General features: G+C 38.1%; 2 protein-coding genes across 4 annotated transcripts in view; both read left to right on the forward strand.

The window, feature by feature from the left end:
• otud5a (OTU deubiquitinase 5a) overlaps positions 1-5,016 on the forward strand; it is a 37,721-nt gene extending 32,705 nt beyond the window's left edge. For both annotated transcript variants that reach the window (XM_044350497.1, XM_044350498.1), the window contains exon 9: positions 1,593-5,016. In XM_044350497.1, coding sequence (XP_044206432.1) covers positions 1,593-1,726 — 134 coding nt within the window. In that variant the 3' untranslated portion in view covers positions 1,727-5,016. The remainder of the gene's footprint in view (positions 1-1,592) is intronic.
• A 3,546-nt stretch (positions 5,017-8,562) lies between these two features.
• On the forward strand, positions 8,563-12,688 carry pim2 (Pim-2 proto-oncogene, serine/threonine kinase). 2 transcript variants are annotated; one of them, XM_044350566.1, is made up of 8 exons: positions 8,563-9,010; positions 10,230-10,330; positions 10,437-10,487; positions 11,479-11,687; positions 11,788-11,957; positions 12,060-12,236; positions 12,365-12,548; positions 12,594-12,688. In XM_044350566.1, the coding sequence occupies exons 1-7, from the start codon at positions 8,953-8,955 to the stop codon at positions 12,523-12,525; spliced, it is 927 nt and encodes a 308-aa protein (XP_044206501.1). In that variant the 5' UTR covers positions 8,563-8,952; the 3' UTR covers positions 12,526-12,548; positions 12,594-12,688. The 2 variants fall into 2 exon arrangements, with proteins under 2 accessions (XP_044206501.1, XP_044206500.1); XM_044350565.1 differs by having other exon boundaries at positions 8,565-9,010; positions 12,365-12,688.
• The last annotated feature ends 2,963 nt before the right edge of the window (positions 12,689-15,651 follow it).

The raw sequence follows: 15,651 nt of genomic DNA on the forward strand, positions 1-15,651 counted from the left end.
TTCTGTTCGTTAGTCATTCTACTGTTGTGTTTTCTTGGGACACAGTCGTGAGTTGTTACCCAGAACTCCTTCATCGCTGAACACAGTTTCTCCTCATCGCTCCTGCAGGGTTTTTCCTGCTTGATTTGTTTATGTGGATCCTCATTAGTTGGTAGAATACATAACAATATAGTTACATTATCATTACATCCAACAATAAAATGACATGACAAGAAAATAACTCAATCGAACAATTTCAAAATAAAACAACAATAAGAAAGTCAGTTCATTTAAACATGCAAATTGCAAAAAAATAAATAAATGAATAATATCAACTATTTTATGTATTGATTTTTGCAGGCATGTCTTAAAGAACAATATCTTTAGCTGCTTCTTTATATGTTTTTTGGGGGGTTTTTTGGTAAATTTTTGAGGTATAAACTTTTAATTTGAAATGATTTAACTAAAAAGTAAAAAATTCTACTAATTAAATGCAGCTGAACCCTTGATTAACACCCAGAGTCCTACAAAAATGTCCAAATCAAAACTGTAAGAGGGGTTACAGCTAAATCAAGCTGATTATTTTTTTATTTATCTATATCTATATCTATTAAAAGTTTATTTTTATGTTGAAATGACGACAAGGTGACGACCAGTAGGACAGAACATGTGTTTTGGTGCTGCAGCTGCAAACTAAACAGTAAATGCAGGAAAATTAATGAAAAAAAATCCTCATTTATGTCTTTAAAATAAAATAAAAACTTAAATAGTCCTTAAATCTCAAAACAAACTAATACAAAATGGGCTTTATAGATTTGCTTTGCTAGAAAATCACACAAGTCATACGAGTCCAGTTATCCTTAAATCTTTATATTATTTAAATAATGAACAAACTGCGCTGAGAAGCTGTGTGTGAAGTTCGCAGGACTTTGGAGAAATGTGAGGCAGCGAGTTGAAGTCCACTGAAAACATGGCGAGATGCTTCAACCTCCGCCTGCACTTATTAAAGGACGGGTTCACAACGTTTCAAGTGTGTCTTTAAAACAACAGTCAGGAGTCCAAAAAGAACATTGAAACCTGTTTTTTTTCTCGCTGTAATCATTCCGACCGTTAGACTTTCCCTTCATAATACACCTACAGATGTTGATCTCTTTGCAGCTGCAGGGCGGGGTTTGCAAAAATCCCTCTTTTGAAACCTAAAATGTTTTCAGTAACATTTCTTATTTTTTTTCACTCCATATAGGATCGATAGTTGTGTGTGTGTTGATGTGTAGCTGACGTCTTTTTGAAGCGTTCCCCAATTAAGTGTGTTTACAGCAACCTGTTTTTTTCAATTTGCACATAAAAAACCCGAGTAGAAGAAGACGTTTCAAAGACTTTGTGTCAAAACTCGGACTCCTTTGAGTCATACAGTTCCAGTCAGAAGTTTGGACACTTTCCCATTCACTTCAATTAGAAAGTGTGTCAAAGGTTTGAGTGGTGATTTATGACTCAGTTTAATCTGAACACACCCATGACACACATGTATGATATGCAGTTTTAGTTTCAGTATGACCGACACTTCCCTATAATATCATATCAAATAAACCTTCATAAATCTGTGTGTGTGTCAGGTCTGACAGACTGGGAGGACGATGAGATTTTGGCGTCGGTACTGGCCGTCTCTCAGCAGGAGTACCTGGACAGCATGAAACACCAGAGCACCGCCATGCATCGAGAGCGGGAGCCGTCACCTGACAGCAGCTGATAGCCGGCCGACACTCACAAACACACACACACACACACACACACATACACACGCACAACGATGACCTTTGACCCCCCCCTCCCCTCTTCTTCCCACCTCTCCCCCCCCTCCCTCCACCCCTCTTGAACCCCCCCCTCACCTCTGACCTGCAGAAGGAGATCGACCAGGGAAAAAAATAAACACAAAACAAAGAGATGCACACTTGTTTCTTTTCTCCAGACCGTCACGTTTCAACTCAACCACTCATCCGTCTCTCCATTCTGTCGTCTCCTCTTCCTTCCCTTCTTTCCTCACTTGTCATTTCCTCTTTCTACCCATAACACCCCCCCCCCTCCACACCCCCCTCCAGCCAACAGTGATCCAGCATTATCAGGAACCCCCCCCTCCCCTCCCACCACCACCAATACCTTTTTTCATTTCCTGGTTACCACTCAGATGGAGCTCGGTCTTAATGCTGATTTGGGATCAGTTGTGATACATTTAAACATCATATTTGGCAGCTTTCACCACGCAACACTGAGACGACTGAGACCTCAAGTCACAGTTAATGACACAGGACATCTGCTGCACGTGTGCAAAACAACAATACCTATGTGCTGACAGGAAGTGATGAACACATGGAGAAATAGAAAACTGTTGAAAACTATTGTTGTGATATGCAAATTGTTTTCTGGTGGGACAAACAAGTTTACGTGAGGAGTTCAGGGCCGGATGTAGACATGCACACTTTTTTTACTTAAAATATTATTTAAATGATTAATCAGTTATCAAAATTGTTGCTATAGTCTGTTATATGGACGCTCGCAGCTCTGTAGACCTGTATACTATAATTTGAGCCTTAGTTAACAGTTATTAACCAACATAACCTCAGTGCTTTATCTTGACAACAATCCAAGACCTGAAACCTACATAATACAGTCCTGCCATCTCCAAAAACCTGAACATTTCTGTCACTGAGCTCGTTAGAGAAGAATGTGGAAAATACAAATTTGCAGAATGGGAGGAAATCTTCTTAACAACTTTTAAGGTGTAAAAATGGCCTCAGGTACGTGTAAAGTAAAAAAAAAAAAAAAACAACTGACCAAACAAGCTCAAGACAAACCATCAAAGACGGTGCTGTAGAAGTAAACGCCACAAGATATATAAAGGAAACTGCCATTTTATTCAGTAGTGCTGCTGTAATGAAGCTTCTGGCCACCAGTGGCAGCACTGAGCAGCACGCCAGTCGGTGAGCGACGAAGAAATCCTGCACCGTCTTTGATTTTAAATGGTTTGTCATGACTTAAATTGGAGACTGAATTCTTGTTTTGTTTTGTTTTTTTTAACATCTAAAAAGTTGTTAACATGATAGCTTACCTTTGGATGGGTTTGTGTTTTCTTTTCAGCACTTTCAGAAAAATATGATTTGTACAATAGCAAGCTAAGCTTACTAGTTAGCTTCTTCAGCATGAGTTAGTTTTCTATAATTTTGCGCTTCATTGTGGATTTGCACATGTGCAGTAAAAACCACGCCTTATTGTTAAGTGTGACAGAAGGTCTTGAGTTGGTAGGGGACAGCAGTTGGGACGAGATAACCACTACCAAGAAACACTTAGCATTACCCAGTTAGCTTGCTGGCAGAAACTTATTAAACAGGGTTGAATTAAAACTACTACACACTACTACAACTGTGTTAGTTGTTAGGTGCAGCACACAATTCTAGTGAAGTCTGAGGTTATGAAATATTGCTTCTTACCTACCAAAAACAGGCTTTCCTTAACTCGTTAGCTAGCTAGCAAACATAACAAAAACAATTGTAAACAGTTAAAGGTCAGAGTCACTTTTAAACCAAACTCTTCAACCACTGTGGTAGACAAACAGCCTAGCTAGGTAACAAAACAAACATAAAGTCAATGCTTTAATTAATAGTTAGGAACAATATTTGCTAACTAGCTGCTAATCTACTATCAGTGACTTACTTTGGCTAGCTCACACTAGTGATGACAAGTGTTAAAATAAGAAAACAAAGGGAACTTAAAACAGTAACAGCAGGTCAGAGCGTACGTTTTCAAGGCTTCAACCTCAACACGTTTGAAATATTTAACCGTGGACTTCAAGTAACAATTCGTTTTGCTTTTTAAGCTAACAAAAATTAGCATTCCAATAAATGACATTTACTTGGAATTCATGAGGGAATAAAGCATAAGTTGAATATATATAAGACAACATACTGTTATGAAAATCACTTATTTAACTTGAGAGTGACTAGATTTAGACATTTCTTTTGTTAGCTCTGTGGCTATCAGAACAATTTCTTTTGATGAGGAACCAAAATTGGAGTGACCATCAGCCTAAACGTTGTTTATTTATTATCACATAGCCTGAGATAGCATTAGCTCGCTCTGATCACTGCCATCACCTGAAGTCTTATTTGGTTTTAAACATTTGGCAGGCTAGCACAGTGGCTATTAGGGCCATTGTTTTCAATGAGGAATGCTAATCGGACCCAGAAAGACAGGTTGGAGAAAGCCAAGTTAGCAAGCTATCACCCGAAGTCTTACTATGTTTTAAAGCTAGTTAGCTAACGGGCTAACAAGCTGGATTGCCGTTAGCAAAAATGTTTCCCCCCCTCTACTCATTGGCAGCCACTTTGTATGAGGAATGCAGTCTAAATCAGCATCCTGTAGGCTACGTTAGCGTTCTTTTTAGAGAGTAAGCTATCACCTGAAGTTCAAAGCTAGTTCCTGTTAACATTACTTGCTAACAAGCCACATTTCCGTTAGCTTAGCTGCAAATCACCCCTAATTCTTACTCATCTTGTAGCTCCCACCGGCAGCCATTATGTGTGAGGAACGCTAATCAGAAATGAAAAAGACGACCCATCTGTATCAGTGTCCTGTAGGCTACGTTAGCATGCTCTTTAGCGAGCAAGCTATCACCTGAAGTCTTATTATTTTTTTTAAAGCTAGTTCCTGTGGTTTCCAGGTTTCTAACACCGCTAACAAGCTCCATTACAGTTAGCTTAGCTGCTGATAGCAACATCTTTTCCCTCCATCATCTTCCCAGCTCCCACTGGCAGCCATTTTGTGTCTACGGACATACTTTTACTTTCCATCATTAGCTGGGAAATAAAACGCCTCTTCAATATCCAGCAGTGACTTCACCGTCTGTAACACCGCCTCCATCTTTCTCCTCCTTTTTCTGCTCCTCTTCTTCCTCTTCCTCCCCACCGTCACCTCCATCATCGACATCATCATCGGACTTATTTAGCTGCATGTTTAATTGACCACGACCAATATCATAGAGAAAAAGCGACAAATAAAAAAAAGGAGAGAAAAAAAATAGAGAATTGTCATACTTATCCTCTTAATGATTGATTATTGTTGTTATTATTAATAATATAAGTTTGTTTTATTTTATTTTCTTGTTTGGGATGAAAATACCTTTTTTTCTTGGAATAAAAAGAGGAAAATGTTTCTGAAAAAAATGTTTGGGAGATTTTTTTTTTTTTTTTTACTTTTATGCACACAAACATACTGAACCTCTTTTCTGTCCTGATTTCCCTCTTCACTCTTCATCCTCTATCCTCTCTAAAAGGACGGATTTATAATTGTTCAAGTGTGTCTTAAACCAGCAGTCAGGTGTCCATATGAGCAGTGAAAGAGGTTTTTCCTCGCTGTAATCATTCCTCCTGTTCATACTTGCTGTTAAAAGACCCCTTTCAAATGTGCTTTTAATGATAAGTGCATTATGAAGGGATCTTCTAATGGTCAGTATGAACAAGAGGGATGATTACAGCAAGAAAAACATGTTTCAGTGTTCATTTGGCCTCCTGACTTGTGTTAAGACACTTAAAAAAGTTGCAAACACGTCCTCTAATGCCTGAATCCTTCCCCTTCTCTTTCCCGTCTTCCTCTTCTCACTTCCTTTCATCTACATCCTTATTTTGTTTTTACTTCTTCATTCACTAAACTCCGTTCTTTGCTTTTCATCTCCCTTATCCTTCCTCTTCGCCCCTATATCCTCTCTTCTTCTTCTTTCTCTTTTCCCTCTCTAAACGACAAACGTTTTAATATAGAAGAACCAGAAAGTATGAAGCACTGATTCCCATTTACTCCTTAAAATGAAGATACAATATACAGATATTAATTTTACAGCCCTTCAGTACAAGTTGCACACATCACCGGGTGTCGGCTAATTTAACCAAAAAAAGAGATTTTTTTCTGTTTTAATTGTTGTAAAGGTGGTTTTATCTGAAAACTGTTTAGAGACATGAGGATGTAGACTGTTAAAAAGGGTCAGAAATGTATTTAAAATGTGTTTTTAACAACAAGGCTTTTACCCTTCATCCCATCGATCTATCTAGAGGGGCTTCATTGTTCCTAATATTTAATATACAGTATATAGTAAGATTTTTTTTATATTTTCAAAATGAAAAAAGGGGTTGCAAAAAAAAGCATCTTTATGTTTATACAGTGTAAATTACCTCCAATTGTTTGTTTTTGGATGAGAAAGAAAAGCATTAAACAAGATAGAAAATCTGGAATTTTTGGTTTTTTAACTTTATTAACAAACTACAATTGAAAATTATACCTTTAAAATATGATGTATATGGTTTTTTTAAAACAAAAAGATAAAATAATTTATAATAATTAATAAATAAGATGCTCCTACAGAGACGTAATGTGCTCCAAACATACAGACTTTTTCTGGTAATTGGCTTCAAAGTATCTATGAGATTATTCATTCTAACAAATATTTGGGGTAGATTTGGAATATTTTGATGTATGTATGTGAAATTTATACAATATAATCAAATGAGTCATATCTTTTTGGGACGGAGGAGGAATTACAGTCAAAGCAACAGCTGATGTTGTGATGTGTCACAGATGTGCTTTGATGACATCACAGGTGTACAAAAAGGTTTTCAGTGATATTATTACAAAATGTACTTTAATTACACTGTACTTAACTACAATTTTGAGGTATTTATACTTTACTTGAGTATTTCCAGAAAGAAATATCGCACTTTTATTCCGTTACACTTACTTGGCAGCTGGAGTTACTTTACAGATGAATATTTTAGATGACTAGATGATTATTGTACATACAAAACATAAACAAACGTAATTACTAAAGATTTATGACTAATTGTACTTTTCCTGTTTAAAGTACATGTTGTTGATGATACCTCTTATAAACAAGAAACTTGATGATGTCATGTTGTTCTCTGAAATACTCTTAATGGACTTTTTATCACAGTCTTCTGGCATTTTATTGACTCATTGATTCATAGAGAAAATAATCAGCAGATTAGTCATAGTTAGAGATTACAGCTTAGGTGAGTGTTTTGTTTTCTTTTTTCTTTATCAAAGAAAGGCTTTGATGTCACAACAAATGTAAAGAGGGGAGTTTTCGGTTTCATTATTATGACAAAATGCATATTCATCACTACGAATTCTCAAGAACTAAACGCAAGCACAAAATGAACTTCCTTCATTTGTAGGAATGCTGAGGTATCTGGAGTCATCCTGTCTCACTTTGACAGAAAGATTCACACATGTAATGAATTCATTCACCAGAACATTGAATATAATATTTGCACATTCTGTAAAGCTGTCATCGAATCATTAGAACACTTTTTTTTTTTTATAGCTTTATGGAACAATTTGCACTCGTCGCCGCGCTTGAAAAACAAAAATTTCAGCTTTCCTATAAAGAGACGTCGCTTTCGGAGTGTTTGTGCAGAGCAAAGGGGTCAAATATCTTATAAAAAATATGATTTTACAAGCTAAATATTATACCAGCTACACAGATGTACACTAAAAATCACTGTGTTATAATTTAAACCAGTTTGGGTCAATATAGCACCAACACAATACTGGGTTAATGTTGTTTTTACCCAGTTTTAGTGTTATTTTTTATTTTACTGTTGGATTATTTTACCCAGACTAAAGCTTGCTATAATCTACTCTTTTTTTTTTAAATTTACACGTCACGGTTTGTTATTGATTGTTAATAACTTGTGTATCTTTTAAATGTCATATGCACATTGTTTTGTGCAAGAAACAAAACATTTGTGACAGTTTTTAGGTAAAGTTTGTTGTGTGTAAACAGATTTCTGTTGCTGGGTAAAGTTAATATTGACACAAACTGCTGATTTTTGGTGTGTAGATTTTATAAATCCCCTCTCTCTATCCAAAGCATTTAAATATGTATTTGCTACTTTGTAGTTATGAAAAAAAATCATCAAGACTACTTCATTCCTTAATTTATTTTTTATTTTTCTGAGACACTGTTTTATTTTGTACTCATTTACTTTTGTTTTTCTATTACATTTCTATTAGTTTTATAGATTTTACTATATTTTATTTATCATATATGAGTTTTTTTATCAGTATCTGGCAGTCATGCTCAGTTAATTTGGACTAAAACACATGCTTGAAGTTTTGCATACAATAAAAAAAGAAACAGAAAAAATTAAAAATATATATGAGGAAGTTTCCAGTAAGAGGAAACTGACCTTCATTTATTAGAGAGCTGAACTGCAGGCTGTGGCTTTCTAGTTTTACATCCTTACCGGTAAACTTGAATAAGTAGAACAAGTTTAGTCATACTGAAAAAAGCCAGTGCGCGTGCGCGTGGGTGAGAAAACGCGCGCGGTATGTAGAGGAACCGTTGGTCGCTCTGTTCAACCTCTATATATGTGTGTGTGTGTGTGTCTGTCTGTGTGGGTCTGTGTGTGTGTGTGTGTTGGGGGGAAATCGTCTTCCTCTTTCCCGTCATCAGTGTAGCGCGCGCTGTGCGTTCTGAATTCCTTTCGCGGGATATGAATATTCATTACAAAAGCTTTAATCTGATTGGCCGGACGGTTCAAAACATTGCGCACACGTCTCGGCGGTGATTGGACAGTGAGATAAGATGGGCGTAGCCAGAGACGAGCATAATAAATACAAGACCAAAACAGTAACGTAGGACAGAAGGCGGTCAGCGGGAGCTATAGGGATCTTACCAGTCGACGTCAGTCACTATTTACAACTTTTTGAGCCGTTTTAAACACAGAAAGTAACTTTTAAAGTAATTTTCCTTTGTTGAAATTGGATTTATAAAGTGTAATCCGGGAAAAAGAAGGCATCGTCAGTCGGTTTAAGACGGAGAAAAAAAGTTTAAAACCGACACAGAGGAATTCTTAACCAAACAGGATGGATTTTATCAGCTGCAACTAAACTGACCGCTTCAAGAAAAACATGTTGGACAAGAGGACTGTGGAGTTTCATCTGGAGGAGGAAGTCAGAGGGAAAAACGGTAAGAACAACAGAAGAGCTCATGAATAACTGTTGTGTTTTCATGTTAAGTCTCAGTTTCACCCTCCAGGCTGATGAAAAGGTCCATTAACTGTCTCTCAGTGAAACTCCGCGGATGTTTTTGTTTTGCAAACCGTCTTTTAGCTCGACTACAACCAGACTACACTGAATAAATTTAAAAAAACGTCTTTGTTCGGCAGCTTTATAGTAAAGAACCGTTTCTATGGTTACTGGAATTTAGTTTTAACGACGGTTAACGTCCTTTTTAAAGGAGACTTTTCAAACACTTTAAGCCGATACTAACCACGATGTAAACTTAAATTATCGTTGTCAACCTAATAAAAAGGGTTTTTTGTTGCAAATTAAAGCCTTAAATGTAGGTCAATGTTGCCTTTTTTAGCTGAAGCGTTTTTTATGGTAGTTTGACCTCCGTTTTATATCTAATGTCGTTAGTTTGATAAGACGGCAACGGTTAACGTTAGCTTAGCTGTTTGCTAACTGACCACAACAAAAACAAACAGACCGAGCAGATACAAGTTTCTTTATCAATCGATCAATCGGGTTTAATTGTCGCATGTAATCATAAGGTACGATCACAACAAATGTAATCAGTTCCTTCAATTTGTGCATTAAAAAGTTTATATAGTGATAGAAAACAGTGAAAAGCAGAAAATACACTGGACAGCAGAAGCAGGGAATTTGGGGAATGTTTGCTTGACACTGGAATTTAGACGATTAATCGATAATTAAAATTGTTAACAATTAATTTAAATGTTTTATTGAGGACTCTGCTTAGTTTTAAACCCAACCCAGTGACCTGTGGAAATGTGACATGAAATATGAAAGTTCCTCAACAATTATTATACAACACTTTTCTTTCTTCAACGTTTCCTTCTCCTTTTCAAGTCTTCTGTTTCTCCTGCCTCACCCTGCAAGTTGAGCGGTGGATTATATTCTTAACTCAAGATCCACTTACTAGCTTTTTACAGTGCTTTTAACACCATTTCATGGTCTTTGAGATGGCTGCAGATGTCATAGCTTTTTTATTTTTAAGCACAGAAGCACAGATAGAGGACATGAGACAATAGATTAACAGCAGAAAAGGGAATAAAGTCAAACAGAGGTTAGGACATCATCATGGTGTGTTTGAGGGCAGCGAGATCTGTTGGTTTCTACAGTTAAATGTCACAAATTGATTTATTGTGTGTTGTCTCTTTCAGTGAAGGAACCGTTCTGCAGTCAGTATCACTGTGGTTCTCTGCTCGGCAGCGGCGGCTTCGGCTCAGTGTTTTCAGGCCAGCGGCTCTCTGATGGACTGCAGGTCAGACCGCAAACACACAAGTTTCAGCTTTATTCTCACCCTTAGTTCTGCTTTGACTGACACATATACTGTGACAGCAAATTCACCCTTTTTTTTGTCCATCCAGGTTGCCATTAAGCAGATTTCCAGTGACAGAGTCCAGCAGTGGGCCAGACTGGTGAGTGACAGAACAATTATTTTCATTATTTTTTAATCACCTCAGTCTATAAAATGTCTGACAAATGTGGGGAATTTCCTTCACGTGTTCCCAGAGTCCCAAGTGACATCTTCAAATGTTTTGTTTTGTCTGAAACAGTCTAAAACTCAAAGATATTTAGTTTATTATGATATAAAACAGGAAGAAAAATAGAAACTCTGAGTCACAGGAGAAGCTGACACTGACAATATTTGGAGTTTTATCTGGAAATATGACTAAAAAAATGATGAATTCATTACAAAAATTCAGTCCAAGTTGATGTTTGTCTTCCTGTGACTGGTGTGTGGGTTGAGCGCCGCCCTCTGCTGGACTGACAGGTGGACTACAGCTGTGGGCGGGGACTGCCCTCCGGTTCCCACAGAAACCTGTGATGTCACAGCTCAGTAAATGATGCTTGTCAGGATTTCCCCCCTCAGTGGCAAAAACGATCACTTATTCATCACTGCGGTAAAACTGGGATCCCCCCCGACCACCAAAGAAACACCTGAACTCACCTGCAGACGATGATTCAGGGACCAAAAACTCCCAACAGGAACCACAGTGGAGTTTCTGTTTGAGTTTTAAAAAAAACACAACATGTAAATCTGGAGATTCTTCCAAAACAAAAAAATACCAACATGACTCATAACCACAATTTCTTCTTACCTGTAAACACCAGACGTCACAGTGAACTTAACTTTATTATTCACTGTCAGTTTGTGGACTTTTTAGTTTTTTAGACATTAATCTTAATTTGAGCTGAAGCAATTAGTCAACGGACAGAAAATTAACCTTCATTAATAAATCATCACTTCAGTCTTTGTTTTTTGGATTGTTGGTCAGATGAAACAAGACATTTGAAGGTGTCAATAATAATTCTTCTATTTTATAGACTAATTGATTAATCAGTTAATAGGAAATGATTCATGGTTGGACGATGGTGTTCATTCTTCTTCTCTGATTCCCTCCTCAGCCCGGCGAGGTCAGTCCCGTTCCCATGGAGATCGCCCTGCTGCAGCGGCTGTCTGAGGTCGGGAGTCACAGCGGGGTCGTCCGCATGCTGGACTGGTTCGAGGTGGAGGGGCGGGGCTTCCTGTTGGTGCTGGAGCGCCCGCCGCAGTGCCAGGATCTGTTCGACTTCATCACCGAGAGAGGAGCGCTTCCCGAACAGCTCGCGCTCAGGTTGGACTCCGTTCCCGCCCGCCGCTGCGTTCGCTCCGAGCTTTGTTCTCTCTTCCGTTCTGTGGAGTCTGACGTCTCTGCGTCTGTTCTGCCTCTGCAGGTTTTTCCGTCAGATCGTGGAGGCGCTGCTGTTCGTGCACGCTCACGGTGTCGTGCACAGAGACATCAAAGACGAGAACATCGTGGTCGACACGAGGACGCTCGAGGTCAAGATCATCGACTTCGGATCGGGAGCTCCTCTCAAAGAGTCGCCGTACAGCGAGTTCGAAGGTACAGAGAGAGAAGTTACATCACATTTTTAAGTATTACATATAGTACACGTGTGTTGTATGTTCTGACAGACTGCTGACTCTCTGTCTCTTCTGTCTTCAGGTACTCGGGTCTACAGTCCTCCGGAGTGGATCCAGTCTCAGTCTTATAAGGCCGTCTCTCTCACCGTCTGGTCTCTGGGCGTCTTGCTCTTCGACATGGTGTGCGGCGACATCCCGTTCGAGCGCGACCAGGAGATCATCGGGGCCACGCCCATTTTCACCAGACGAGTCTCTAAAGGTGAACACCGTTTTTTTAACGTCACATAGCTTCAATTTATATTTCCAAACATCAATTTAAGTAACTTAAAAAAAAAACCCTGAACCACAACCTGACGTCTCCGCTCCCTCTGTTTTTTTTCCCTCCAGAATGCCAGTCTCTGATTCGCTGGTGTCTGTCTTACCGTCCTGAGGAGCGTCCGACTCTGGAGGAGATCCTGTCTCACCCCTGGATGGAGAGAGGGGAGGTGGAGGAGGAGGGAGGAGACCTGCAGGAGGACCACAGCTCTCTGCCCAGCCAGTCCCTCTAGCCAACACAACCCTCCGTACGCAGGGCTCTGGACAGACCTTCCTAATAAACACAACCCTCCGTACGCAGGGCTCTGGACAGACCTTCCTAATAAACACAACCCTCCGTACGCAGGGCTCTGGACCGTCATTGAGACAGAACTGTGGAGGACCTTTGAGGACACATGCGGACGGATGTTGTCGTTTTGTTGACTTACACTGGATGTTAAAGTAGCAGTCAGTGGTGTTTTGTCACGTTTTAGCTCATTAACTACAAACCAGCTCCACTGAAGAGACTTTAAACTTCTCGCAGACAGAAAACACATCACAGTGAACATTTAACTTATTAATTTTTTTTTTTACATTTTTGTTTTCGAGGTCAATCGCTGAACAGAAACAGAAAAATTGTCTCCAGCAGATAAAACATCTGAAGCTGGATTTCCTGCATTAATCTGTTTTTTGTTGAGCGGCTGACTCTTAAATCTCGGAGCGTCCTTAAACGCACCATCAGCTGCATCAGCGCGTGGTGATAAATATGATTGTGACTCGTTTTCATTTACTGAAAGAAAAATCTGATTTGAAGGAAAAGAAAATAATTTAACGAAGCAGCGATACGATCTTCTAACCAAAAATATTTATTCTTTTTTGTTTGTTTGTTTGTTTGTTTGTTTGTTTTTCTCTCTTGTCACGCTGCAGTCAGCTGTTTTTATTTATCCGTTTTGATGAAAGCGAAGGGTTTGGAAGCCATGTTTGATTTGGGCAGATGGGCTTCCTGTTTGGTTATTTATTAAGTCGAGTATTTATTTGGTTTTTGAAGATGCAGATTGTATACGGCAGGTTTTTTTTCCTTCTTTTCACTGGTTCTGCTTCTCTGCTGTTACGCTTTATGTTACGAGTCCCTCACTGACCTTTGACCTTCCTGGAACTTTCCCCAGAAAGTAGCTGGTATCTATTCATCTGTTTATATATTTTATTTGGGTTCAGTGATGAATATTTAATCACATTCTGACTCTTTTTGAAAGCAAAGCAGGAACAACATGAACATCAAACTCTGCTGCGTTCAGACTGAAAACTCCCTAAAAATGTAACGATGCAAAGTTTCAAAGTCTTTATCAAACAACATGAGGACAAAAAAAAGATAATTAGATGATGACAAGATACAAAATAACAGCAGCTGCCCAAAGATTATTTATTGTTTATCTACAAAAAACCAGACAAACTGTTCCAGACTGAACAGAACATCCAGCCTGCTTCTTGTAGGATGAAACTTTGCTTTATTACATTTTTAGGAAGCTTACAGTCAGATTAACAAATAATTGATCAACAGAAAATTAATCAGCAACTATTTTGATAACCGATTAATTGTTTTAGTCATTTTTTTTTAAAGCAAAAATGTAAAAAAAAGCATTACATCATCACATTTGAGCAGCTGAAACCAGCTAATATTTGTCATTATTACTTAAAAAGAACAGAAAAGATTATTGGTTTAATTGAGAAGATAATCAATAGTTGCAGCCCTACCTGCAGTATTCTGCATTCAGGCTTTTTCTACTTTCTCTTATCATTTATCAAACATAAACTAAACAACATTTGCCCTTCGATTCTCCATCTAACTGTAAATAATTGAAGCGTTTCTACACCAGCTGTGCTCCAGCTGTTCGTCAGGAAGTTTGAAGGAACCTGTGAGATGAAGTCTTAACCGTCCAAGTGGAAGCGGGACAGATGTGACCTTCAGGATCTCAGTTCAGTTTTTCAGCTCTGAGGTCAAAGTTCGTTCGTTTGTTAACGTCAGAATTGCTGTTTGGCGTCAGCGTGTCAGAGTTCGATCTGCTGTTGATGTTCGGATGTGACGTCGCTGTAAATACTTGTGTATTTGTTCAATGGTTTTTATGGTCAAAGTGGCTCGTTGGTCACTTGTTTCTGTTTATTTACATTAAATAAGAATCTACGGATCAAAGACCACAGATCCAACGTTTGAATAAAACTCTTTTGGTCACTTTTACACATTTTGTCCTTTTGTCTTAATCTTTTTATTTTTCTCTCTTTGATAAAATATGTGTCAGATCATTAGCACAGTGCAGAAATACACAGATATTAAAGATCCCCTCCAGACATGTATTAAGACATATTTTCCATAAAACAAGTATAATTATTCAGGCATCTGCTCCTTCTCCCTTATTAAAAATCCAGAATCCATGAATATGTAAATATATTTCATTTGAAAAGTTCTCCTGCTGAACACCAGATGTTTCCTCCTTCACTGTAAAGTCTCAGTGTTTTTGCTCTGGAGGCTTCAACTTCCCACATCACACTTGTGAAAGTTGAATACTGGAACACGATTGGCTCCAAACTAGTTGTGATGTCACAAATCCTGCTGGTAGACCCCGCCCCCCTAAAAAGTCAGATTTTCAATGAGCTCAGAGAAACTTTCCGCTTTGATGAATGTGAAAACAAACAGAAGAAGAACAACAACAACAACAACATTCAGCTGAAGGAAGAAGAAGAACAATAACATGTTTCTGAGTGGAGGAACTTCGAGGAAAAGTACAGAAATGTTTGTTGCAAAATGTCCCTAAAGTATCAAAAGTAAAAGCACTATTTCACAAACATATATTATGTTAATGGATTAAAAGTATAAGTTTTATATTATTTTACACTCTAGTATTAAAGTAGTATTACTTTAATGTGCAGCTGCTAAAGGTGGGTAATTGTATTTTATATACTGCTGGTAGATTAATGCAGCATCATTTACTGGTTTATACATTGTTTTCATAATGTTTTTAGAAGGTTTTTGGGGGATCATGAAGAGGCAGACAGGAAACGAGAGACACAGAGAGAGATGGTCATATAACATGTTCAATAATCATTCATTTAATCTACAGAGTAACTACAGCTGGCAGATAAATGTTGAGGAGTAAAAAACACAAAATTTGTCTCCAAAATGAAGTGAAGAAGTATCAAGTAACACAAAACCAGAATAGTTTTTTAAAAATTTTATTTCACATCAAATTTATTTACACGACATAAAGCATAAAGCTCACAGATTGGATTTAAACAAGGAAACAATGAGACGGTGAAATATTAACGACAACATGAAACCACTAAAAGGACAAACAGACACGTTTCTGTTTGTTCTGTGATCAATAACA

Source organism: Thunnus albacares, chromosome 5, assembly GCF_914725855.1.
Source record: "Thunnus albacares chromosome 5, fThuAlb1.1, whole genome shotgun sequence".
Lineage (NCBI taxonomy): Eukaryota > Metazoa > Chordata > Actinopteri > Scombriformes > Scombridae > Thunnus > Thunnus albacares.

Coding starts and splice junctions, on each gene's coding strand:
- pim2 (XM_044350566.1), top strand. CDS start 8,953: ATGTTGGACAAGAGGACTGTGGAGTTTCATCTGGAGGAGGAAGTCAGA. Junction 10,331..10,436: donor GGCTCTCTGATGGACTGCAG/GTCAGACCGCAA, acceptor TTGTCCATCCAG/GTTGCCATTAAGCAGATTTC. Junction 10,488..11,478: donor TCCAGCAGTGGGCCAGACTG/GTGAGTGACAGA, acceptor TTCCCTCCTCAG/CCCGGCGAGGTCAGTCCCGT.